The sequence below is a fragment of the Pleurodeles waltl genome, chromosome 8, assembly GCF_031143425.1.
Source record: "Pleurodeles waltl isolate 20211129_DDA chromosome 8, aPleWal1.hap1.20221129, whole genome shotgun sequence".
Lineage (NCBI taxonomy): Eukaryota > Metazoa > Chordata > Amphibia > Caudata > Salamandridae > Pleurodeles > Pleurodeles waltl.
Genome location: NC_090447.1, coordinates 16,631,242 through 16,658,257, shown reverse-complemented (window position 1 = coordinate 16,658,257; position 27,016 = coordinate 16,631,242). Strand labels below are relative to the sequence as shown.

The 27,016-nt window shown below is 44.3% G+C and overlaps 1 protein-coding gene across 1 annotated transcript in view; it reads left to right on the top strand.

Moving 5' to 3' along the window:
* LOC138249298 (extracellular calcium-sensing receptor-like) overlaps positions 1-27,016 on the top strand; it is a 164,990-nt gene that overhangs the window by 11,147 nt on the left and 126,827 nt on the right. Inside the window, exon 3 of the mRNA XM_069203255.1 lies at positions 25,592-26,434. Coding sequence (XP_069059356.1) covers positions 25,592-26,434 — 843 coding nt within the window. The remainder of the gene's footprint in view (positions 1-25,591; positions 26,435-27,016) is intronic.

The following is a 27,016-nucleotide window of genomic DNA, read 5'->3' as shown; positions in this document are numbered from 1 at the left end:
GTATAGTGTGTGTTACAGGGAGTTACATGACTACAACTCCTAAAAGGCACTGTTCTACAACTTTAAACAGCAAACCAATGTTTCCCTCACCAAATACACAAGTCTGCCAACTACCAATTGAAGTGTACCCACCTGGGAGGGCAACATTTTTCAAGTGTGTATATTGCAGGGACTGGCATGATTACATCTTCCAGCAGGCACTGTTATTGTTTTTCAAATCACCAGCACATCGTTTCATTCTCCAAATACCCTTGTTTGTCAACTCCCAATTGAAGTGTACTCACCTAGAAAGATAACATTTGTATAGTGAATGTACTAGAGTGAGTGACATGACTGCAACTCCCAGCAGGTACAGTTTATGTAAGTCCAAACACCAGCACAGTGTTTCCTTCGCCAAATACTCATATTTGTAAACTCACAAAGGAGGTTTACTCACCTGAGAGGATACCATTTGTATAGTGTGTGTAGTTGTGGTGGTGACATGACTTCGGGTGACTTGACTTCCACTTACAGCATGCCCTGTATCTATAACACCAGACCAGTGTTCTCTTCTCCACCATATGTCAATTCTAAAATGAAGTTTACTAACTTCAGGGATAACCTTGGTTAGGTATTGGGTAGTAGTGAGAGTAACATGACTGCAACTCATAGGAGGCACTGTTCCTCTAACTCCGAACACCAGACCAGTGTTGCCTTCTCCAAAGATCAAAGTATGTCATTTCCAAAATGAAGTTTACTCACATGGGGGGATAACATTGGTTAAGTATTGGGGGTAGTGAGAGTGCATGACTGAAACTCACAGGGGGCACTGTTCCTCTAACTCAGAACACCAGACCAGTGTTCTCTTCTCCAAAGACCTCTCTGTTTCAAATCTTATTGACATGTACTTACCTGAGAGCAAACCATTTGTATAGTGTGTGTAGCACATGAAGTTACATGACTTTAACTCACAGGAGGCCATCTTACTGTCACTCCAACCACAATTCAAGGATTCTCTTCTCCAAAAAACATGTTTTGGAACTCTCACATGAAGATTATTCACCTGGGAGGATAACATTTCTCAGGTGTATGAAGTAGAGGGATTGACATGACTGCCAAAGCCAGGAGGCTCTGTCTCCCTAACTCCAAACACAAGCCCAGTGTTTACTTGCACAAATACCCTTGTTTGTTAACAAAGTGTCGATGCTTTTCTACCACCGCCGGCCGGTCTTGACACTCCGCAATCAAAAGGAGAATTGCCTCTTGTGCCGGGTGGACGCTGCATGCGTTCAGCTACGCGGGCCGATCTATGGACATTCCTCTGCATTTTGCATGCAACTTCCTTAGGACGAGAAGACCCGGGGCCCAGATAAGCTTGAAGACCAGCCAAGGCAGTATTGTCCCTTAGTAGTGCTGATGAGGCCCATATTGGAGGTGCCAAAATACGTCGACACTTTATGGATCTCGGCGAGTTTGGGAATAAAGTGTATTTGACCCTCCAAAATTACACCACACATTGCAAGGAACCCCAAGAAGAAATTGATAGGTGTTCGGCATTTGTGGATACAGGAATCCACAACCATCGCATTTGAGTGGATTACGCCCATAAGTGATCTTCGTAACCACTACCTCTTTGTGAGGACATTTATTTGGGAGATTCTGCAGACGATGTATTTTTCTCTTTTGATTTCTCGTTATGTGTTCTTGAATTGTTGATGTCTTGTTTATTTGTAGTGTTTGTGCTATGCTTTGGTATAATTGGGACATCCTGTCTTTTTAGAGTTAATTTTCAATGTGTGTGTGCTTCGTCCTGTTTCAAAATGCTTAAATAAATTCTGTTAAGAAATTATTTTCGAAGAGAGTATTAATCACTCTTTTTTCGGAAATTGGATAACTTATCCCTGCCTTTTTCAAATCAAATCAAATCATTAACATTTATAAAGCGCGCTACTCACCCGTGCGGGTCTCAAGGCACTAGGGGAAAGGGGGGGTTACTGCTGCTCGAATAGCCAGGTTTTTAGGAGTCTCCGGAAAGCGGAGTGGTCCTCGGTGGTCCTGAGGCTGGTGGGGAGGGAGTTCCAGGTCTTGGCCGCCAGGAAGGAAAAAGATCTCCCACCCGCCGTGGAGCGGCGGATGCGAGGGACGGCCGCGAGTGCGAGACCAGAGGAACGGAGGAGGCGGTTGGGGACGTAGAAGCTGAGGCGTCGGTTGAAGTATTCCGGTCCCTTGTTGTGGAGGGCTTTGTGTGCGTAGGTGAGAAGTCGAAAGGTGATCCTTTTGCTGACTGGGAGCCAATGCAGGTGTCTCTGGTGTGCGGAGATGTGGCTGTTGCGGGGTACGTCGAGGATGAGGCGTGCCGATGCGTTTTGAATGCGTTGCAGGCGATTTTGGAGTTTGGCTGTGGTCCCGGCATAGAGGGTGTTGCCGTAGTCCAGGCGGCTCGTGACGAGGGCGTGGGTCACGGTTTTTCTAGTGTCGGCGGGGATCCAGCGGAAGATCTTGCGGGGCATGCGGAGGGTGAGGAAGCAGGCGGAGGACACGGTGTTGACTTGCTTTGTCATGGTGAGAAGAGGGTCTAAGATGAAGCCGAGGTTGCGGGCGTGGTCTGTGGGGGTCGGTGCGGTGCCGAGGGCCGTGGGCCACCAGGAGTCGTCCCAGGCGGACGGGGTGTTGCCGAGGATGAGGACTTCCGTTTTTTCAGAGTTCAGCTTTAGGTGGTTGAGCCTCATCCAATCTGTGATGTACTTCATACCCTCTTGTAGGTTGGTCTTGGCGCTGGCGGGGTCCTTGGTGAGGGTGATCAGTTTTGTTGTATACCAAGTGACTCCTACCAGCAGAATAGTGATCACTTGTCCAAAAACCCTTCCCTGCCAACTCTCAATTGAAGTTTACTCACCTGGGAAGAAACACAATACAGATCATGCTCAACTCAGATGTGCCTGGCCACCTAGCTTCATCTTGAACTGCTAAGCCAAGATGGAACCATTGAGGACAGGAAAGATAGCTCACTTAGGGGCATATTTAAGAACCCCCTAGCACCACTGGACTGTCACTTTCATTGACGCTCCTGTGGCACTATGCACTGCACCATATTTACAAGGTGGTATTAAGCACTTTGCATGGAAGGGGCAATGGGTGTTGCTGTGGGCAACACCCATTGCATTTTGACGCTGCCCCAGATTTACGTTTTTTCGTAAACCTGAGGCAGCGCCAAAATCTAACGCCACCACATGGGTGGCGTTAGCAGGGCGCAACAAGGAGAAATGCTTTCAATTCTCCTCGTTTTTTGCTCTTTTTATGTGTACTGCATTCTCCAGCACACATAGAAAGAGCAAATCGCCATTTAGGATTGTTTTTGTGCAGGAAGGTGTTCCTTCCTACACAGAAACAATCTCCCCCTCAATGCAGCCATCCTTGCAAAATGGTGCAAGTGTTCCTGCGTTGGCTTATGGCAGCAAATACAGTGCCAGAGCAGGGGGAAACACAGGGGTGCGCTGTATTCTTTTAAATATAGCGCATTCCTGCGTTTTGAAAATTACGGTGCCTGATGCTGCCATCTTTTTGTTAAGTCTGGCCCCTAGTGTGCAACAAAAATGATCCATAAAGCCTCAAGATGCAACACCAGAATGGCATTGGCAGCAGGCACATTCACAATGCATTAATCACATGATGACTCCAATCACATACAGCTTGTGTGTGCTAGTGGAGACGCCCGCCCCCCCCAGACAAAGCCCCACTCTTGGCAGCAAGTCCGGCAAGAAAATTAGGGAAAACTAGGAGAAGTGGCCACTGCATCTAGAACCACCCCTAAGGTGTCCGGAGCTGAAGTGACCCCTCAATCTTGGTTTGGAGGACAGGGACCAATAGGGTAAGGTCTGTGTCCCCCTCTTTAAAGAGAGTGGTCACCGGAAGGGTGTAGTCACCCTTAGGGACAATAGCCATTGGGCTACTGCCCTCTGGCCCCTGGAACACCCATAAATCTAAGAGTGAAGGGCTCCCCTCTTAGAAGCCTCAAGAGGACTGCCTGCACCCCAGAGGACCAAGATCCCCCATGGACAGTGGTCCTGTCCAGAAGGAAACACCAGCGAATGACTCCAGAATCACCCTGGATCAGTGAGTCCTGCCCACTCTGTACCCAATGCCCACGGGCTGTGTCCAGGTGGTCTAACCAACTAGAGCTCGTCCCCAGGCAATTCTGAGCAAGTGTCCACCCTAGGTTGACCCCTCCTGTTCAACACGACGACCCCTGCAGCCTAAATCTGGGGGACCACCCTGAGCGCATCAGAACTGAACAAAGATTCCCAAGGCCAAAAGGTACCTGCAGCCTCCTGGCCTTGGGGAATCCAACCTTCGGTGCAGCAACGTCAAGCAGGCGGCCGTTCTCCTTATTCAGCATCTTTCTGACCCCAGGTGTCCCCCTATAGGAAAGCATTGGAAGTCCGATGCTGTGTGTGCACCTTGCACCCAGCCACCCCTGCACCAATGTGGGTGTGTGTTTGGTGCTGATCTGTGGCCAGGGGTGCTCCTCTAAACCCACCAGGTCTGCCCTCCTAAGACAAAGGTACTTACTTGCAAGCAGGCCTGATTCCGAGGGCCCCTGGTCTCCATTGGAGCCCATATTGAATCGACCTCAGCTTTGACCTCTGCATCCGGACGGCCCTGTGTTGCCGGTGATGGGTGTTTTGCTATCTACAAACAATTGGACTGGAGTTAGTCATGCTCCATTTATGGCCTGCGTGTATACAACAAATGCTTTGCACTACCTCTGATAAGCCTAACTGTTCGAACACACTACCACAAAAGAGAGCATTAGTATTATCTAGTTTAGCCTCTGTTAAGCCTCTGGGGAACCCCTGGACTCTGTGCACACTATATCTCATTTTAATATAGTACATACAGAGCCACTTTCCTACAATAGGCAAACAGAAAAGTGGATGGTGCCACCAGCTTGAGCCTTATCAAATACCAAATCAAAGTAATCCAATATCACATAATCCAAGGTACAGACAGAGGGTGGTACAACAGTCCCTGATCACAGGTCCATCATAATCCAATGACCATACATCTGGTGGTATGACACAATTGTATATCAGTAGGTGGCACAGGCACTGTGGCCTGCAATGAAGAAACATATCAACAGCTACATACAGGTCATGCAAGAAGAGTGTTCAGCCTATGTGCCTTGCTTGCAGTTGATGACAGCATATTTAATTTACACATTATGACACACATATGATGCAATCGACCAACCACAGCATACTAAGCAAATTAAATCTGCACTTCTGACCTTCCACCCAAACACTGTTCAAGCTACCTTGGCACAGGTCTCATGCACTCAAAATCTGTGATCTTCATTTCCTGGAACAATCCATGTCCACTTCATGTGTCGGAACACCATCAGATACCTGCCAATGTCACAACTCTGAAATGCCCATATGAGGTAGTCATGGTGAAGGTACATGTATAAAGACAAAGCAAGGAGTGTAGGCTTGAAAACATACCTATTAAGCAAATAACATTGCAAGTATCTTGAAGGGAAATAACATTGCAATGAGACAGACACAAATAATGTGCTACATCAAGGTGTGGATATGTCAAAGGCTAACCCTTTACGCACCTTTTGGCTACATATTGCAGAGCATTAGCTCCCCAGTTTCTGCCAAAACACTCTAGTCCACACATTCTGACAACTACAGTTTTTCATACAGTCACAGTCATTACATCACATGACATACTTACGCTCATGAGAAGTAGCCATTGATGAGATCTTCCCCCAAGTCAGCTCCTTTCTCTCCACAGCTGTCATCCTCACTTGGCATTTCAGGAGGCTCACCCGATGGCACTGCAGGCTCCCCCTGGAATGTATGGGATATTCCTCCGCAGGGCAATGTTATGGAGCATGCAGCATGCCACAGTGATCTGACACACTTTCCCTGGTGAGTAGAGGAGGGCTCCACCAGTGTGGTCCAAACACCTAAATCTAGCCTTCAGTAGCCCAAAAGCCTGCTCCACTACCCGCCTTGTCCTTCCATGGGCCTCATTGAAGCATATTTCCCCTGGCGTAATTGGATTCCTTAATGGTGTCAACAGCCAAAAATGGTTGGGACAGGTAGAGTCTCCAGTTAAGGGATGGGATATATGTGCAACATTGAGTCCCTCTTATCAGAATTGTGGCACCAGATATTATACATAAACAAATAGGACCTGTGACCTACCAACCAGCCAGGCCCTCTCTGGGTACAGTCGTGACACCAGCTGGGAGATAGTGCTGTTCTGTATGATGAATGAGACATGGACTGAGCCCGGATAACAGGCACAGACCTGTGAAATGTATAGGTCTGCCAAACATAAAATCTGGACATTGGTAGAATATACTTGTTCCCTGGCATGCGTTGGGACCAAGTTAACATGTGTGCCATAAGTAGCCCCCACCACATGTGCAAAACCATAAAAGTCAGCCTTTACATTAGCTAAATCCTCACATCAGGGAAACTGGATGTAGCTGTCAATGTGTTTCAGCATTGTGGAGAGGACATCCTTCAAGACCAGACTGAGCAAAGGTTGTGACATGCCATCTGACAGAACCACTATATGTTGGAAGGACCTTGTGGCTAGGAAGTGCAATACTGACATGACTTGTACAATGGGTGGTATGCTGGTTGGCTTAGTAATAGCTGCCATCAGATCACCAACTGACAACACAAGTCCACTATTGTTTGCCAATTCAGACGATATAGGAGTATGATGTGGCATTCCTCCATGGTCTGAAGGTTGGGCAGTGAATGGTAGCTAGGTGGTTGGCACATGCTCCCTCTCCCTGGGTATCTACATATGACGAGAAATTACATTAGTCATTGTGATCCCCAGCTACATACATGATGCATGTCAATGATAACATGTGACAAGTCATTTTAGAAGGGACAGACATGGCAAACAGTACACTTCAAAGCTGCTAATAACACAAGGGTCATATGTGACCCCCATGGTTTACAACACATGTGTACACATCATGTATCTGGACCAAACTCAAATATGTGCATCACAAATGCCCACTCGAAATGTGACTGCATATCCTGACCGCAAAAATGACCTTTGACGGGGGTGGACTGTGCCCCACTGTAAAATGCCTTCTGAGCCCTATAACATACTACAATGGTGTTTGGGAAGGAGGACCTACATGACAAGATAGGATAAGCATGTTTTTGAGCTGAAAACAAAATTTTCTGAGGTATGATGCAGTTTGTGAAGCCCAATACTGCATCTCAGGCCTCTAAAATGGCAGCTGCATGACCTAATCCACTGGACATTAGGAATCGCCTGCAACCGCCAGTGGAATTCGTCATGGTGGTAGGCTGTTGCAACCGCGGTGGACACAGCCATAGCCTAACGTTGTTGTCAATGGCAGTCGCGGAGCAATGGCTGTTTCCACCTATGGTGATGACCACATACATGGTGGACGTGACCGGCATGTTCTACAGATTCCCTCACTTGACTTCTGACACTGCTGCCAGCAAGACCTCTATTACTGAGCTGTTGTGTTCCACCTCTGGGAGCAATCATGCCAAGTCCAGCAGGTTATAAGGACCCAGCCTTCTCACCAGAGGAGCTGGAGAGGCTGTTGACTGAGGTCCTACCCCTGTATGAACAGCTCTCTGGTGCACCACATGAGCCGGTAAGTACCTTATGTGCACAGTTTCCTCTGTACTTTACCATCCTTTCCTTCCTCATTGGCTAGAATGTGCCTATATGTGCTGGATTGGCCACTCATGTACCTGTAGGTGCAGTCTGTGTGGAATCAATGGGAGGGTCAATGTGCAGGTATTGGTGGACAGTGCCATATGTTGAGTTCATTCACATTGTGGTGAGTGTGTGTGTTTTGTATTTCTTGATCCTCCTTGTGTTGTATGTATTTAACTAGGTGAGGTGGAATTCCTGCCATCCACTGACATCTCTTTCCTCATGATTGTTGTATATGTAAGACAACATGTAAGTGCATGGCAGCATGAGCTGAGTATGCATGTTGAATGTGTCAGTTGTGAGTGTATGTTGCAACAGAGATTTCTTCACACATCTGCCATTGCTAGTCTTTTGTCTGCAAGGCATATTATCACTCTCTCTGCCCTTCTGGTTGCCACACACATTGCATTACAGTTGGCTGTTGCCTAAATGATGTACTGTCATGCATAAAGTGATGGGAATGGAGTGTCATGTAGGTTCTGCCGGCTCAGCCAGCAGAGACCAGGGTCTGTCACATGTATCTCCCAGTATAGGTCCTAGTCTAGGCTGGATGGAGTCACTGTGCCTACGCAACTGTGGCACTGTGTCCACTCCCTGTAACCCAGCACATCCTGTCATGTGGGCAATATAAGTCTCTGGTATAATATCCTGCAAAGAATGCTTTTTTCTTTTGATGAGAATAGCAATGGGTACAGAGTGAGTTACTGATCTATTACACATGTGCACTTAGCATCATTGTCAATGTGTGTTTCGGGCTCATAACCGGTCCCTTACTCCCACAGTCTTGTTGTCACCTTCATGCAGATCATATTTGTCCTGTGGAGGCTATTTGCATAACTGACATTCCCACAGTGCAGACAGTGTGTTGATTCCTGTGAGGCCATGATATGTGACTCAGTAGCTTGTTCACAGAGCAGAAACTGTACAATGCATGCCTTTTTTATTTGGATGCCATCTCTGTAGGTTGGACACGTATGTCCAAAGGAGTGTTCTATGGTACAGGTACATAGCACATAACCCCACCCCCTGAAATGGTATGAGTCTGCATTTGTTAATGCACATGTCCACATATGGACAGGGTCGACACTTTTTGAACCCACCATGCCAGTCCCTCCATTGTTGACCATGTGTGATGTTTGAGTTTGTACTCTGGCAGTTGCCTGTAGGGACTGTCTGCACTGAGTGATTCTCACAGAATGTGAATGTGTTGGCCCGTTCATGCCTAAGGAGTCTACCCTTCAGGAGCCACATAGGTGTGAAGTGTCTCATATTGGCTCACACCTCAGACACGTTGCTAGAGCATGTCCCACATGATGTCAGTAAGCTTGCTTTGTCATTGTAGAGCCTGAGCAGGGTAGTGCCTTGGTCTACAGATTGTGAAATGTATGTCTTTAGTAATGTCCCTGTAGTTATTGGCTTGTTTGTGCCACACTTGGGGAGTATTGACGAATAGGAAAGTTCTAGCTTGATGTTACTGACATGTATCTGACTCAACTATTTGTGATGAGACTTGTGAACATGCTCCCTTGATGTGTTTTTTGCATTCATGCAGGTCAACGCCCATCAAAAGAAGGGGATATGAAGAGCCATTCCCAAGAAGGTTCATACCCTGGGGGTCCACAGCCGATGGAGCACCCACTAGTAGCATTTGATTTACAGGCCCTGGGCACCTCTAGTGCACTTTACTAGGGAATTACTAGTAAATCAAATATGCCAATCATGGAAAAGCCAATACATACGATTTCACATAGGAAGCACTTGCATTTTACCACTAGTCAGCAGTTATAAAGTGCTGAAAGTAACAAAAACAGCAAAAACAGAGTCCAGCACACATAAACAACCTGAGAAGTAGAGGCAATAAGTTAGGGGATACCACACCAGGCATGCAAGGTCTAACAGGTACTAAGCATGTGCTCCCTCAAAATCAGTTTGAACAGCCCATTGGAATCATCTACCTTGCTGCCTCTCACCCAGCCCTGCAGTGTCTCACTAGCATAATCAATGAAGTCCACAGAAAAATGGTTTGGAAGTCTGTGACTGTCCCTAAACCTCTGTCTATATTTCTCAGGGGTCAACATAAATTGGTTAGATAAATGGTTAGAGCGGCAGACCCTGAAGCAGAGATCTGCCTCAAGACCAGGGTTCGAGTCCCGCTTCGGCAGGTCTTGGGCTCAATTCCCCTTGACCAGATAATTCTTGCCTCGGTGCCTAATCTAATTCATGGGTCCCACTCTGCAACTCTGGGCAATAGCTTGCTTAATCTCCACAACGGCCCCAACAGCGCTTGGATGCCTGGCTTCACCCTGGGGGTGCTCAGGAGTGGGCACCTCACAGGGAAAAGCCAGGAGGGGTTCCATAGCGGTATGAGTACAGTGCCTTGAGACCCTAACGGGTGAGTAGTGCGCTATACAAGTGCTAATTTACATTTACATTTTAAATTTAGTGAGAAGAATGGCATGTATGGGGGCAAACGTTTTCTGGTCTTTTACCGCTAGTGTCAGGAGTGTGTCCCTCTCCACCTTAGGCATATACCTCCACAAGCAACCTCCCCAGTACTCTGGAACATTATGTACCCTCATGACTACCTCAAAGGCTAAAAACCATGTATCTTTATTGTCCCCCACCCCATAACTGTGCAGTAGGTCTTTGGGTATGCAGACTCTCACCTCTCCAGAAGTCACCCGATGATTTGCTGCCACGATTGTTGCTGGACTCCAGTTGCTTGGCTTTAAGGTCCATCTCCCTCATGTTTTCCTCATGCTCTAACAGCAGTTCATTTCAGTCAAGGCTCTCTCAGCTTCAGCTTTCTCCTTCTCCAACTTTAGTTTGCATTAAGCCAAGGCCGTCTTAGCCTCAGCTTTCTCCTTCTCCAGTTTTAGTTTGTCCAGCTCCACCTTGAGCTTCCTTTCCTCTCTTCTGTCCCCCAAATCCGCTTGTGACAGGCCTCTGGAAGACACACTGCTCCCTGCTTCATCCAGGTCATCTGGTTCCTCCTGGTTATCTACTGGTGTTGAGTGGTGCAGCTCAAAGTTCTGTGCTGGGTCCTCTCCCTCCTCCTCACGGTCATCCATCTCATTCTCCTCTGAAGTGGCCCACCTCCTTTGTTCCTCCTCAAGGGCCCCAAGGGCCACCTGGAGATCCAGTTTGGTAGCCCCCTCTCCTTCATTCAGTCCCTTCTGTTTGCAGAGATTCAGCAGTTCAGCCCTGCTGAAGGTGTCAAAGTTGCAAGCACCCACCTCCATGGAAACTGAGGAAGGTAGGGTTACTTAAATTTAGAAAAAATAAAAACGGCCATAGGAGACTAAGAAGAATTTTAAAACGAGGTTACTCTGAAGTCAAATTATTTATTTGGGATTTTTGTGTCACACAAACCACTGCATGGTACTGCACAAACACAATTCCAAGGTTTTAAATGCCAAGTCGACATGGCAGTGTGACACTGTCTTCAGGCTGCAATGGCAGGCCTGGGACAAGTTTTAAAGTGCTGCTTGAGTGGGTGGCACAATAAGTGTTGCAGACCCATTAGTAGCATTTAATTTACAGGCCACGGGTATATGGTATATCACTCTACAAGGGACTTGTTAGAAATGGACTCTCTGGTTGGCAGTCAGTATGCACTCTGTCCAAGCAGGGAACCTCACTCTAGTCAGGGTAAGGGAGGTTCCAACCTAGGATAACCTCTGCTCACTCCTTTGGAAGCTTAACACAAGCAGTCCCAGAGGCAACGTGTAAAGTATTTTTACCAACACAAACAGTAATACAGTGAAAACACCACAAGATCGACACCACACAGGTTTATAATTTTTTTTAATATTTATCTGAGCAAAACAAGACCAAACACGATAAAAATCCGACATAACAAGCAAAGATATGAATTTTGCAATAAAAACTCAAAAATAGCGCCTAGAGGCACACATGCTACAATTGATGGTAAGTGGCGTTGTGACTGGGTTGTTTCCCACAATGCAATGCTACTCGCACCGGCTACGGAGTCACATGGACCCCCAGGTACAGTACCTTTAGGAAAAGTGTGGAAGAACAGGCCGGTGCATGGAGTCGGGGAGCGAGGCATTGCTGGATCCGAGGAGGTATCAGTTCCGGTGCTGCGGGCCAAGAAGCGGAGTCTTTGTGAAGAAGCATCAGTTCCTTGCTGTGGAGTGGTGGAGGTGAGGCGGCGTCAGTTGTGAGGAGTCAGTCCCTTGGCACCTCTGGCAGAGTTGATGTCCGCTGAAGTCAAGATGCTGTGGGGTGACCTCACTGAGTTGCGATCATGTAACAGGGTCACAGGCACTGCAACAGACTCAGGGGCCATGAACATTGGGTGTATGCTACTCCGATCTCATAGGTTTGTACGGACATCAGCAGCTGCAGCGATGTTAGGCCTGCATTGACGGTGGGGTCCTCGCACCTCAGCGAGGACCACGGATTCAGGTGCAGGCAGTGTTGTGGGTTTTGTGCAGCAGCATCCTTAGCAAAGTCGCACAGAGTCGTCTGAAATCATTTCACAGGAATTTGTACCAAATTTCACTTCCAGGGGCCAAGGAACTGGAATGGCACCCTCTGGCAAGTTGGAGTCCACAATAAGCAGACTCAGAGACTCATTGGTGAACCCTTTGCTGTCCCTGAGGCTTCAAAAACAGGAGGCAAGCCCTTGGAAATACCACTCAAGTAGGAATATACAACAAAGTCCAGTCTTTGTTCCCTTTCCCAGGCAGAAGCAGCAACTGCAGGATAGCCCAACAAAGCACAGTCTCAAGCAGGGGCAGCACTTCTTCTTTAGCTCTTCAGTTCTTCTCCTGGCAATCTTAAGTCTGGGTCCAATACTTACACTCCTTTCTGCCTTTGAAGTTACCCAACTTCAAAGAAACGTCACTGTTGTTTACAGGATCCTGCATTGCCCGGACCTCGCTCCAGATACACACCATGGGGGTTGGAGACTGCTTTGTGTGAGGGCAGGCAAAGCCCTTTCAGGTGTAAGTGACCACTCATCCCTCCAGCCTAGCCCAGATTGCCCAAGTAACTATAACTGCTGAATTTCAATGGTTTAGTGTGAATTCTCAGCCTAACTATGACATCCCTGCAACCTTTATGTTTTTCAGTGAATATATATATACATATATATTTTCAACCTCAAAGCAGTCTTCGAAGCAAAGTACTCTGGCTGCTGGTGCTGGTGTAAGGGTCAAGATCACGACCCTTAATATAGAATCACAAAAGAGAAAAACACCGCACTCCCGGGGAATTCTTTAGCAAGTTGATTTAATGACAGGCAGAATTTCTCAAGCAGCATAAATCAAGCTCCATGATGCGTTTCGACATCTCGTCTTTATCAAATGGTTTAAATACTTTTTCAATGCTGTTTTAAAAAGTCTGTCTTTAGTGCGCAGAGGCATTGTGGGATTTATACCTTCATATCCCACACCTGTGAACTTCATTATTCTGTGAGCAGTTGAAAAGACAAGCCAGGTGGCACAAATAATGTTGGTGCAGTGACAAGTAAGTAGTTTGTACCATTAATCTTCCCAAAATCTGTTCACATTTTCATTATTTCAATAATTCAACTCTCCGCACTTCAACATTCGTGCATATGCTCAAATACCTGCACTGTTATTTCACAGAAATCCATTTCGTGTCTTATTTAACCACTGTGCACAATAACTGTTGGTGTTCAAATGCTTTATCCCCGGACCCTCTATGTAGTTAAAAGGGTCGCATCGGTGCTGTGAATCATGAAGTGAAGAGACATATATCCTCCTTTCACAGAACCGGGTGCTCCTGCTTATAAATATTTTCTGCCTTGTCTTTTCAACTGCTCACAGAATAATGAAGTTTACAGGTGTGGGATATGAAGGTATAAATCCCACAATACCTCTGCGCACTAAAGACAGACTTTTAAAAACAGCATTGAAAAAGACTTTAAACCATTTGATAAAGACGAGATGTCGAAACGCGTCATGGAGCTTGATTTATGCTGCTTAAGAAATTCTGCCTGTCATTAAATCAACTTGCTAAAGAATTCCCCGGGAGTGCGGTGTTTTTCTCTTGTGTGATTTTATATATATATATATATATATATATATAAATATATATCCACACCAAAAAACAAATCAAAATCTGCCACTCCTTGCAAAACAATGGCCTTCATTTTATTTAAAAAATCCATAAAGCAGAAACATAGGGCAACCCGTTTCAACCTTCACGGTCTTCTTCCTTGGCCTTTCTTACAAGACATATATAATAGAACATTCTTTCTGTTATATATGTCTTGTAAGAAGGGCTTTGTAGCTAGGTCTCCTGTAATAAAATATTTTTAAAATCATTAAATAGACTTGTTAAGTCCTTCTGTTGATTATTTGAACTAATCCCATTAAGAGCAGATGTTCAGCAATTTTTGATGAGATCTTACCATACCGGGTTGTAATGGTGGACTGTATAATTGTCAATGACGGCTGCCACTGTGGAGAGTAGATGGCAACCACCCTAAAATTAACTGTTCAGAGTAATCTCTATTATCTGATGTATATGCTGTCTGATGGTAAACACGATCAGGGTTATCACCTGAAGTTGAGTTCCCAATTGCGTTTCTAAGAATTGAGAAAGGTTGTTATGGACCTCTCATTTTGTTTAATTTTGGCAACATATTTTGAATTTCTAAGGGGTCAGGGTAGCCTATCTGTCGAGGTATAGTAAGCACAATTGCCCAATTTAAAAAGGATTTTTTTCATTTAAAACCTTGTTGGCAAGCTGAGATGTTGTCCATGTTACCAAGGTGGATTCTTAGGTGTTACTTTCTTTCACCTTAGCCACAGGCAAAAATGTTATAAAGTCAATGTCTGTAGTCTGAATATTCTTAAGGGAAGGTATTGCTTGTAAGACTTTTAATATGTTTCCATGATTAAGTATGTCATGCAGGCCACTGCTCTGATATAGTGGTGCAAAGATTATTTGATTAGCACCTGAGGGGATCTGTAACAGGAACTCCCTTCAGACACAACCTTTTATACATAAAAAACTGGACCAATTTGATCCTTTATTGGGATCGAGGAGTTAAACTCCCGGTCAGACCTCCCCTGGTGGCTTGAATCTACCCAGTCATCTGACCTGTTTACCAATTGGCCTCAAATGTAGGGCCTGCATGGACAGCCCTTCTCTGGACTCTTGGCACAGCCATCTCCAATTATTCAATAACAGGATAGTTTCCCTTACTCTCAAGATCCTCTACTTTCTGTGCACCTTGTACAGAAACACTTACAATTGATATCGTGCTAGTAATTGTTCCTTGTTATAATCACACTTCCTTTCCCTGGGTTTGTACCTACATTGCCACCCACCCACCTTTGTTGTGTTTTAAAAATTGGAGATTCCAGGTTTGCATATACCCGTCCCTTAGCATTAAGGGGACCTTGATTCTTCTTGACTACTGATTCCCCCTGAAATAAGGTATGCTCATTTGTTCCCAGAAGATACTGACCACCCTTTGGAGTGTTAAATAGTGGGAACAACTTAGTAACCAAAGGGCTACTATTTTTATTTAGATTATGCTCAGTGCTCTTTCTATTCCCGCTTCCTGTGGCAAAGGTACTTATAGTACTCACACCGGCGTCAGAAGCAATGACTGGGGCACCCTTTGTCTTTTTCCTAGCTTTTCGTTGTTTTTTCTTTTGACTTTTAGTAATATGTTCATCTAGCTGCTCTGATTGATCATCCAATAGTTTAATTGGTTGTGATGGTTGGGATAGGATCTTTTTAATTAGGGTTCCAGTATTGTGAACCTGCCCCTTTTCTAATGAATCGGTACGACAGGTGTTACCACTAAATGTTCCTTCAGTACAGCAGACATCCTTATTAACACCTCCCTCTTTAATGCCAACTCTTCCCAGATATCATCAATTATATTTCTCACGTTCGAGCAAACACTAACCTCTTGCTGTTAATTCAAGTAGGCTACATTTCTGCTGCTTTTAACAATGTTGAAGTTAACCTTGTAACAAGCTTATTAATTATTGGAGCACATATACAATCCGACTTCATTATTTCAGCATCATTTTGTACTTGTTTAATCAGCCAACTTTTGGTTGATCGCTGATACAGATTTAGCCATAACATTCAATAAATCCATCTGCACATCCATTTTTGTGGACTGGTAAGACAGGGCATCAAGACTTAATTGCGAGGTCTTAAAAAAATAATCCCACACAGCTCTTTGATCTAATTTGCCGAGTGAGCTTTGTGAAAGCTGGTGGTCCTCGCTGCTCCCGTTCTGGCCAGAATAGTCGAGTATTTGAACTTGTAGTGGACCACGACCGCTCGAAATCCTCTGACGATGAGATATTGTCTCCTCCTGTATAACTGAAGCAGAGGCCCTCACTACTTGTATATTAACCTCAGTATCTATTGAATCAATATTTTTGGGCATGTATTTGTCAGTGCACAAGTCAGAGGTATTCTACAGTTGTGGATTTTGATTAAAAGAGCCTACGCTATCAAAAGCATTAAAGGTACTTTGAGTCTTTTTATATCTGTGCATCTGTCCGCCCTCCTGAGACCATTGGCTAGATAGCATTGTTGTGGATTCCAAGCCCTTCTTTAAAATAACATTCACATCTAGAGGGACCAGATCACCTTTTTCCAAGGGTCCTCTTAAGATATTTCCCAATGGAAACGTGGGGGCAACTCGAGATGGAGATGATGATCTTAAAGTAAGTAGCTCTAAATCACTGATTGAAGCCCAGGCATTCTCTTTTTCCTCCAATAATTCTTCAACATTCCTGGGAGCATTTACCTCCATCACCCCCTCCTCTTCAAGCACGATTTCCCCCCCCTTCTCATATACAAGACTACTTTCACTTTTTATTAGGAAAATTCAATTTGGAAGACCCACTGAACATTTAGGAGTAGTAAAAATTGCTTCAACTGGATCCTTCAAAAAGTCAAATTTATGACGAATTGTTATAGATTTCTCAAACATTTGCAAAATAGGAGAAATTAAAGTCTGATGCTCCTGATTCATTTTTATCTTCTGATTATTAGCTAGTGCCTAAAAGCTCCCAAGGCTGCCCAGAAGCTTCCCCAAAAGCTGACCGTGCCGCACAGCACCACACCACCGCAGCATCGCAACCCAGCTCACAGCATACAGCACACGGCACTGCAGCAGTGCCATCAACGGTCAGCTCCAACAAGTGGTGATGATGACTGCGATGGCTACGGTCCCCCGGTGGCACCTCTACTCACCTCAAATGACGGCGGAGCTTGTAACAGCAACTTGAGCTTGCGGTGCAACAGCTCGATACAGTGTCAGCGTCCGTGTGTGGGGGACATAAATTGGGTATGTATTATAAATATATACATTCATCATTTTGAGTGTGGTACACTTTATTTGGAATATATTGGCCAAGTCTCAAATGCAGACTGCTTGACAATCCAGATATTCAATTGATTTAATTTTGAAGCTGGTGCAGCTGATGTGGTCTTCAGCCCCAAAACATGCTATATAAATTAATTAAAAAGAACAGATGATGGATGGAATGCTGAACAATGCAAACATTCACCCCCAGATGTGGGTCCCATGATCAATGCACCCCTGGATTCAAGCTAGCCTGGCTGATGAGGGGTGATTAACGAGTCCAAGGAAGACCTGACTTGACAGTTTGGGCTGGATGGTTTTCCATGTGGATCAGGGTCAAGACTGATTTTCATATGGCTGGGTCCAAACTGGGCTGGTGAGGTTGGCAAAACAATGATGGATTAAACCCTGATCTTTGTGACTTGGGGTGAATGTTTGCATTGTTCAGCATTCTGTCCATCATCTATTCTTTTTTATATAAATTAATTAGGCAACAAACAATGTCTTTCTGTTTTAGCAATATATGAAAAAGACAACTCGTATCTGATAGTCCAAGGAGTAGATTGGCAAATGCTATCATTGCATTAAGTAGTTCCATCCCTATCAACGTCTGGCAATCACTGTTTACTAGAGTGTGACATGCCACATGGTCAGGGTACTTCTAGTGTACATCAAGGAGTCCAAGTTGATGATTCCATTCTCAGCATGAATGAAGTGCTCTACACTTTAGCAATGTAGTCTAAATTGGAAGTGTTGTCTTCAACTGGTGTGGAAGACATAGGGCCTGATTTAGATCTCAGCAGAGGGAATACTCCAACACAAACATGCCAGATATTCCTTCAGCTTGATTACAAAACCCATAGGATAAACTGGGATCATAATACAGTGGATGGGATATCCATCAATTTTGTGACAGAGTATTTCCATCCGCCAAGATCTAAGTCATGCCCATAGTTTCCTGTCATATTCAGGAACTCATTCTCATCTACTAAACACTTCCAAACATGACAATATGGGCTTGATTTAGATCATGGCAGTATCAGTCCCGCCATCAGTTTTCCATTAGAAAACCCATCCCACGGCTTGGCCACCCCTCTTGATTTAGATGTTGGCAGTCCGATTGGAAATAGTGCCTTTAGCGGGAATCCAGCCACCCTTTCCACCAAGCAGATTTAGATGTACCTTCCTACCAAGCCAATTGTGGTGGGCTTACCTCCGTACCTGAGTTGTCAGATTGGAGGGGATGTGAGGTAAAAGCCTACCTTTTTTCATGATTCCACTTCCTTTTTTGACAGGACAAGAACTTCTGTTACTGCTGCCACTGTACAACAGAAAAAACACAATCTCCCTGTCACCCTACTCGAAGATAGGGAATCTGCATTGCCAATATAAGTTGTGAGGTCACTACACAGGAGCTTTGGACCACTGCAAACATATATATGTCACAGTAATTTTTTTAAATGACTGTAGTGGGCATATGTTGGGAACCCGATTGTGTCAGACATGTATAGGGACAGACTAGTACATGACACATATCGCACACATGTTCAAATGTCATTTTGGTGTCAGTATTCATTGTCTATGTCCATGTGTGCACATTGCAAGGGGACCTGTACCTGTGAGGTTGTGCTTTCAATTGTATACGTGAGTCAGTATGTGCCTGTGTGTGTGTCACTGAATTGGCTGCTTAAGGTGGAGGGAGCTGGAGTGGCTGATGTGGTTATGTCAGAATGAGGGTCATTCGCACATGGGTCTGATGAGTATGGTTGGTTGTGTTTTGTCTTGCTGGTTGTTATAGTCAGGTGAGAGTTGTTGTGTGGTGGCATTGTCATGATGTATGAGTGTGTTTGTGCAGATGAGTGTGTAGTTGTGTGGGTTGTTGTGGTTGTGTCATGTGTGGGTGTGATGTCAATAGTGTATATGTTGTGGCATGGATATATGGCAATGTGTGTTTTTGGCATGTACATGTTGTGTTGTTGATAATAGTGTGCATGTGGTGGGTTGTGTAGCATGTTGTGCAGTAGGACACTTATGGCCAAGGTACAGTATGTGTGACTTACCTCTATTCCATAGCCACTGCCATTGTTCAATGCCCTGCATGGTCTCCGTCTGTCAGTAATCCACCACTAGGATACCGCCTGTAGATCTGTCACATCTAAATATGGTCAGCTGGAACCAACTGACCATAGGCTAGGAAGAGCACTACGTAGTGGCGGTGGGCAGTTCAGCCGCAATACATTAAATACAGCAGTCGGAACACCATCTACTTGATGATGTACTCAGGTCTGCTCCCACGGTGGATTGGCAGTAATACCGTCAAGATCTAAATCAGGCTCTATGTCACCAATTTATCCTCATCTATTAGCTATTGGTGGCATCACTTTACCTTAGTGAAAATGTTTGATTTTGTTCCATCATTCAACTTTAAAACATGAACAAATAATAACCTCTTTTTTTTCTAATGACTGGAATTGGGTCTTCCTTTACTGATAACTTTAGACATTATTCAGTTAGTTAATTCTATTTGTGGGTGTGTTAGCTCTGAGAGACCATTTGAAAGCATCAATTTACAAATAATCTTTTGGTGGCAATTCTATTTTTCACTCCCATATTGGAAAAACACAAGTGGTAATTCAACTAAATCTATTGGCTGCATTGTAATTTTTTTCTAGGTCTGCATTAATGCATTTTGGTAGAGTAAGTGGTGCCCATGCCACTTTTGCTCTGCTATACAATAACTCTCCAAAAGTTGGAAAGATCTCTGATCTGTTATATGTACATGTGGCTGGGATTATTTTAATTGTAACTTTCTGTATGTAAAACCAAAAAGTTGATAAATTAATACTTTAGGGCAGAATTAAAGAAAGTGGTGCTGCATTGTCCATGCAGCCACACATGTGTGCCCTTTATGTAAGATACTGCGAACCATGACGCACAATAGGGGGCAATAGCGTCAACATTTTTGATGCTCTTGCTGTATTGTTCAGGGTTAGCCCCAACATTTTGGCGCTAACCCTGATCAGTACATTGGGGCTCATTGTAAACAACAGTGTGCCCCCTTTTAATGCCTTCTCTGAGAAGACGTTAAAAGTCCCAAAAAATGATGCAAAGATGTCTCTTAGATTGCTTTGAGCTATTTTTTCGTCCCCCCAATGGGAGAACGTTCCCTTTGCATACATTATGCCTGGCGCAGGCATAATTTAGCACAAAGGGTAACAAAGTGGCACAATGCATGCAGTGGGCCACTTTGTAAATTTGGGGTAGTGATTTTGGCTTCATTGGGCCACATTAGCGTAAAATAAATGACGCTAATGTGGCACAAGGAGGCTCTAGGGGCTCCTAAATCTGCCCTTAGGTGTTAGAAATTAGGTCTCTAGTTGGCAGAAGTAGGCATCCTGTCCAAGTAGGGACCCCAATCCTAATCAAGTTAAGTCCCAACACAACCTAAATAATCCCGTGCTCACCCTCCGGTAGTTTGGCACAGAGCAGACAGGCTTAAATTAGAAGGCAATGTGTAAAGTATTTGTGCAATAACTCATGCAGTAACACAGTGGAAACACCACTCAAAGTACTCCACAACAGGTTAGGAAAATATATAATATTTATCTGAACAAAATAAGACCAAAAAAACACAAATCCAATCAAGATATCACTTTTTAAAGATTTGAATGAGTCTCAATCCTTAAGAATCAGTGGTTATATCCTTTTAACACAAACGACCTGGGATGTGTAAAAAATAACAACACAGATGGCCCATAGAGGAGGAGATGAGTCGAAAAGTAAAGCAATGCATAAATTTTTCCGGTGTTGCAAAGATAATGCATTGTTTCTTTCAACGCAACACTGCAGGGCGTTGCTTTGGTTTCCAGGAGCGCAGCCTTGGATCCATCCCTGCAATACAGGGATATTTTGATGCCATGGCCGATGCGTGGAAAACTCAGAAATATGTTGAGCAGAGGCAACAGACACTACAACAGTCTGGCAGGTGATATAGTGAATTTTCAGCCACACGGCAGGTGCTGCCTTGTTCCGGCAGTCGTTGCATCAAATCTTTAAGGCATTGAGTTGATTTTTTAACACACTAGATTTTCTCTTCTTTGGTGAAGTTATTGATAACCCTGAGACCTCAGAACAGGAGGCAAGCTCAATCCAAGCCCTTGGAGAGCACTTGAGGAGGAAGGTAGAGTCCTTCCAGTAGAATAAGGGGTCAGCAGGCAGCAGGGCAACAAGCAGGCCAGCAGTCCTTCCAGCAAAGCAGTCCAGATGAGTCTTTTGGGCAGACAGGCAGTTCCTCTGAAAGAGTCCATTTGTGGGTCCGGAATGTCTGTTCTGGTGGGGTCACATACCCAGTTTATAAGTGCTATGAAGTGGAGGAAATTTCATAGAGTGGTTTTAAAGTACACAAGTTCATCTTTCAACCCATCCCTGTCTACCATGAGCCCTTTGGGGGGTTATCAGTCCTTTGTGTGAGGGAAAGTCACTTACCTTTGAAATGCGAGAGAGAGCCCCTCCACACTTCCTGCCCTGGAAAACACATCTGTAGGCAGATGAATACAGATGCAGCTGAGTGTCCTGTGTTTATGGCTGTCTGGGTGGAATGCACAAGGGGAACTTTCAACCAGCACAGACCAGACGTGGATTGGAGGCAGGCTGTAATGCACAAAGGTCAGTAAGTGCAGAGAAATGCCTGCTTTCTAAAAGTGACTTTTCTGAAATTGAAATGTAAAATCCACTTCGCCAGTAGGTAGGATTTCTTACTACCATTTCAACCATAACAAATATGACAAGTCTATTCCTCTCAAATTAGAAATTACCACTTTAAAAGCATCTATGGGGATCTCTACAGTATTGCTGGCCTATGAGAGGAGCAGGATTCACAATAGAGAAAAACGACTTTGGTAGTTTTTCACTACCAGAAGAAGTAAAACTTAGAAGTACATGTCCTGCCTTTTACTTACATTGCACCCTGCCCTATAGGTTACCTAGGGCCTATCTTAGGGGTGACATATATGGAAGAAGGGGAGAATTTAAGGTTTGGCAAGTAGTTTTAAATGCCAAGTTGAAGTGGCATTGGAACTGCACACACAGGCCTGAAATGGTAGACCTGAGGCATGGTTAAGGGGCTACTTATGTGAGTGGCACAATCAGCGCTGCAGGCCCACTGGTAACATTTAATTTTCAGGCCCTGGGCACATGTAGTGCACTTTACTAGGTACTTACAGGTAAATTAAATATGCCAATTGGGAATGAGCCAATGTTACCATGTTTAGGGGAGAGAGCACAAGCACTTTACCACCGGTCAGCAGTGGTAACGTGTGCACAGTCCTAAAACCAGCAAAAAGGAGATCAGAAAAATGGAGGATGGCAGGCAAAAAGTTGGGAGAAGACTGCCCTAAGGCTGTCAGAACACTAGGTAAGCCACAGTCTGTAAACAAATGGAACCATCACTTTCTGTTGCAGAATGCTGATGGTGTCTACATTTTGAAACCACAGCTTGTATGTACCATGGGAGCTTGTGCTGCAGTTGCATCATTTTGTTTGATGCAGCAGCGGTGCTGTGCTACTTCCATATCTACAAATTGACGCCTCTGACCAAAGGCGTCACTTTTCCTGGCCCTGCATCAAAAACACCTTTGTGGGATTCGGCTGCTTCACATACATTTTCATGTATACAGAGTATGCAATCCATTGGGAAAAGTCACTTACAACTGATACAGTGATATTTACAAGAATTTCCTCATTTGCTGCTTCTTCAAAATGCATCACGCATAGCCTGCAAAGTGTCAGAATTTTTATGCCTCCAAAACCCAGGAGTAAGGACTGACGCAGTGGCGTTAAAACAGGAATCTGGCCATTTGAAGTCACTTCTCACCATTGAAGAGATCTGTTTTGCACCTCTCTACTGGTTGAGGTAGATCTACATATGTGCCAATCATGTTGTAGGACCCCTTGATCAACCAGGGCCCCTTGCACCTATGATACCAACATCCACTCCAAAAAATCTATGTGACTTTGTGTACTTTTAGCAAGTGACAGGCCAGGATTGTAATTTCTCCATGGAAGAAGGGGTCCCTAAGTCCAGGTCAGCGTACTCCAAAAGACAACAGGTAAGTACACATATAAGCTAGGTAATGCATGTATTTTCACTTGACATTACAACATATACTTGTATTCACTTACATTATACTGTCACTCACTATGTTGCTCATACTCAGGCCTCTGCATACGCATACGTACACTATGCCTACTGCAATGTGGCACATAGTCATACTGTATACATTACCTCTTACATCCAGGACAAATGTGGGTGCTATCCCACCATTTGACTGCCTTTTACATTGGTCCTAACACATTAGGCTCCATGCGGCAATCTGAACTGTTGCACAGTATCAGATTTTTGACTCATTGCTGAAGTTGCACCAGTTCTGACACCAACTTCTGCAATGCATCAGTTTTTGGGTGGATGCCTTGCCACATCCTTCCCTCAGATGCGTCAGTACTTCTGACGCATCCTGGGACCCTACACCATGGAGTGCAGTGTTGTAAATACAACACATCCAGGGTATTGTAAAAAAAAATCCCGCAGCATTAGTATTTCTGACACATTGCTGCTGCAATGCAGCAATGCGTCATTTCTGGTAAATGAGGCCCTAGATTTCCAGGCCTTGGTTGAGTTTCAGGCCTTGAAACACCCCAACCTATGTTCCCACATGCAAGGAAGTTGGGGACCATTCTTGACACCAAGCTCTCAAAAAATATAAAAATACATGACGGGTACCGGGTGGAATGTCTTCACAACTTGCCATCTCGGGTTGTGTTGTTATTTAGAAACTACTCAACATTTCGCTTTGTGGTTTATAATGATACTAAAACAATGCTTTATAACAAAATAAAACCATATTATACGGTTACTCTTTCACTATTATCCCAGGTCCATGTTCTGTGTTCTGACTACAAAGGATCCAAGGCTAATGGTGTAGTAAAATTAAAACTGTACATACAGGTGGAAGGCAATATTTGTAATATTGGTAGAAATTAAAGACTGCCTTGTGTATGTCACTTATAGGACAAGCTGAAGGTAGAAAGCAATGGAGCACTGTACGTGGTGGGATTTTTCAGGAGGCATGCAGTGCAGGTGAAGTGGCAGGGCATCACAAGAAATGGTTGACAGTGGAGAGAGGTGGGGTTAGGGCTGACAGCGGAGGGTCAGAGTTGCAGCTGGTTGGGGGAGGGTTCAGAGGGAGAAACTCTTAAGGCTTTGCTCCTAATGGCCACCCTATGATGGTGTTACTTCAGGAGATGGGTTTCGGCACACTGTGAAAGTGGAGAAGGTGTGCACCAGATCTGCATTTGGGTGTATCCTGAGATAACACCTGGAAATGCCTGCATTTCCTCTTCTGATTCCTGCATTTCCTAGTTTACAGTCTGATGAGGCTGTTGTTCTGTGCATGCTCTACCGGAGGTATTAATCATGAGAACATGTAATGGAAGTCAGTAAAGCAAGCCACAGGCAGGACCAGATAGCATGAGGAAATCATCAGCAGCATGGAGAATTTGAGGGATTGAAAACTGTGGTTAGTATCATGGAAACAACTGGTTTGAAAATGAAACTTTAAAGAAAAACTAAGGTCCAGACTTACAAAACTGTCACACAACGTGGTGCAGCCCTCAAGGTAGCTGAGCCGCGTTGTGTGACAGAGAAAGAGAGCAGTTAAATGTTTTACCTACAAAGATCTGGCACTCTCCCTAGAGCACAATCAGGCTGCCGAGCACAACACACACACCTTTGCACCAAGGTGGAAAGGTGTCTACATGAGTGTAGCATTGATTTATGTACCAGGACGGTACTGTTCTAGTTCAAAATACTATGCATAGAAAAACTTGAAAACTTTTCCCTCAGCAGGTGTGTGCTGTACAATGCAACACACATGTAAAGTGAAAATGTTTGGACAAATAAAAACATTCACTTTTTAAACCCCTGTTTCAAAGTTGTGTTATTTTTTGGTGCAAACCCTGTGTGCTATTATTAGTAGATAGGGCTTTCTATATACAAAACATAGGTGGTTACGTGGAATGTCTGTTTGACGCAGAATAATCGAAAACAGCACATTGCGCTGCTTTGCATTATTTTCAGGCAGCATTCCAGTGCAGAATAAGTTTTGCGTAGGAAAGTAAATTAAAAAAGAAATACTTTGTATAAGTTTGCATCACTTGTGTGGTGCACATCCACTGTGAGTGTTTGTAAACCTGGGCTAAAAGTAGTGAATATTGAAAGATGTAAAATCATGCTTTTTTACAGTAATTCACTAAACTATAGTACTGGGTATGTGCCCAGCTTTCAGTACTAGTCTTCTCAACAGGATGAGTATATTATGTGCATTCATTATGGAAGTCAACCACTGGAAATATATCTTGCTCACCATTAGCACATATTTCATAATCTTTAAGATGTGTGTGCTGAAAAATTAATATTTCTTACACTACATTTCCTTTTTTGTGCCTTTTCTGTATTCTCTTGTATTCCTTACGCAGATCAGTCACTTATCTCAGCTCCCTTCCCTCAGCGACAAGCTCCAATTCCCTTCCTTTCTGCGCACTGTGCGTAGCTTCGCATTTCAGAACAAGGCACTCGCAGGTCTGATTGGCCACTTCCAATGGACGTGGGTGGGAATGATTGTTTCTGATGATGAGCTGGGTTTGCAGGGGGGCCAAGACATTAAGAAACACATTGAGGAGAACGGAGGTTGTGTGGCCTTCATGGAACAAATACACCTCAGATTCTCCAAGGAGAAGATCTTACAACTTGCTGAAATGATCCAGGAACACTCAGTGAAGGTGATTATTGTTCATAGCCCTGAGGTCCATGTGAAGGCGTTACTGCAAACCCTCTATGAACAAAATGTCAACAGCAAAGTCTGGATATTCACAGTTGCATTTATCATCACCCGCGGACTGCTCCCCAATCATGCCTGGAAAATATTCAACGGATCCCTAGGAATCGCACCCTACACACAACTCATGCTGGATTTTGAAAGGTTTTTGTACGACCTTCACCCTTCTAGATACCCTGATGACATATTTATAAAACAATTCTGGGAAGAAGCGTTTCAATGTAAATTTCCAAAAGTGAATGGGACTGAAAGAGAAGAACAGGAAGGTCCTCAAATTCCACTGAAGCCTTGCTCAAGGGAAGAGACTTTGGGTAAACTTGCCAGCAGAGTGTTTGAACTGAATGATCTAAGCTACACTTACCAAAGCTACACAGCAGTGTACGCCTTGGCTCACGCTTTACACAATCTGATGTTCTGCACACCAGGGGAAGGGCCTTTTACCAGGGACTCATGCGCTGACTCCAAAGACATCCAGCCATGGCAGGTAAGAGGAAATACTAATATATGCATCTGTGACAGAACATTTGATTGACAATTTGGACATACATTATCTTGTGTAGCTTTTCTCACTAGTCTCTCGAAAGTCACACTTTTGGAATCTGAAAAGATTAACCAAATAAAATGCTCTGATTCTATGTGTGTAGTTGATGTGTATGAGCAGTCTTCACATTCATGGTGCCACGAGTAACTAAGTCTAAATAACTCAATAACAGGTATTGCCTCTTCTAAACTGTACAGATCCCCTACATAGATCTAAAGTGTCTTGAATTACTGATGCAAAGTGTATTTTAGCTCTCTCACTATGCAGACAAAATCAACAAAACACACAGCGCAGAACACAGTACCTTTTATTGTTTCTCTATAATTGCATCCACAATACGAGGTAATGTAAACAATACATTTACCACAATATTCACAGCAATTCACACCAGAGGGGTTTGACAATTGATTAGAAAAAATATCTGCTTCATTTTCAATTTTTTGTGTCTTAACAAATTCCTCCCACTCCCTTTATTTCCTTCCTTGCAAAAGCATCATTACACTGCTTTGAAACTTTCAGCTTTGG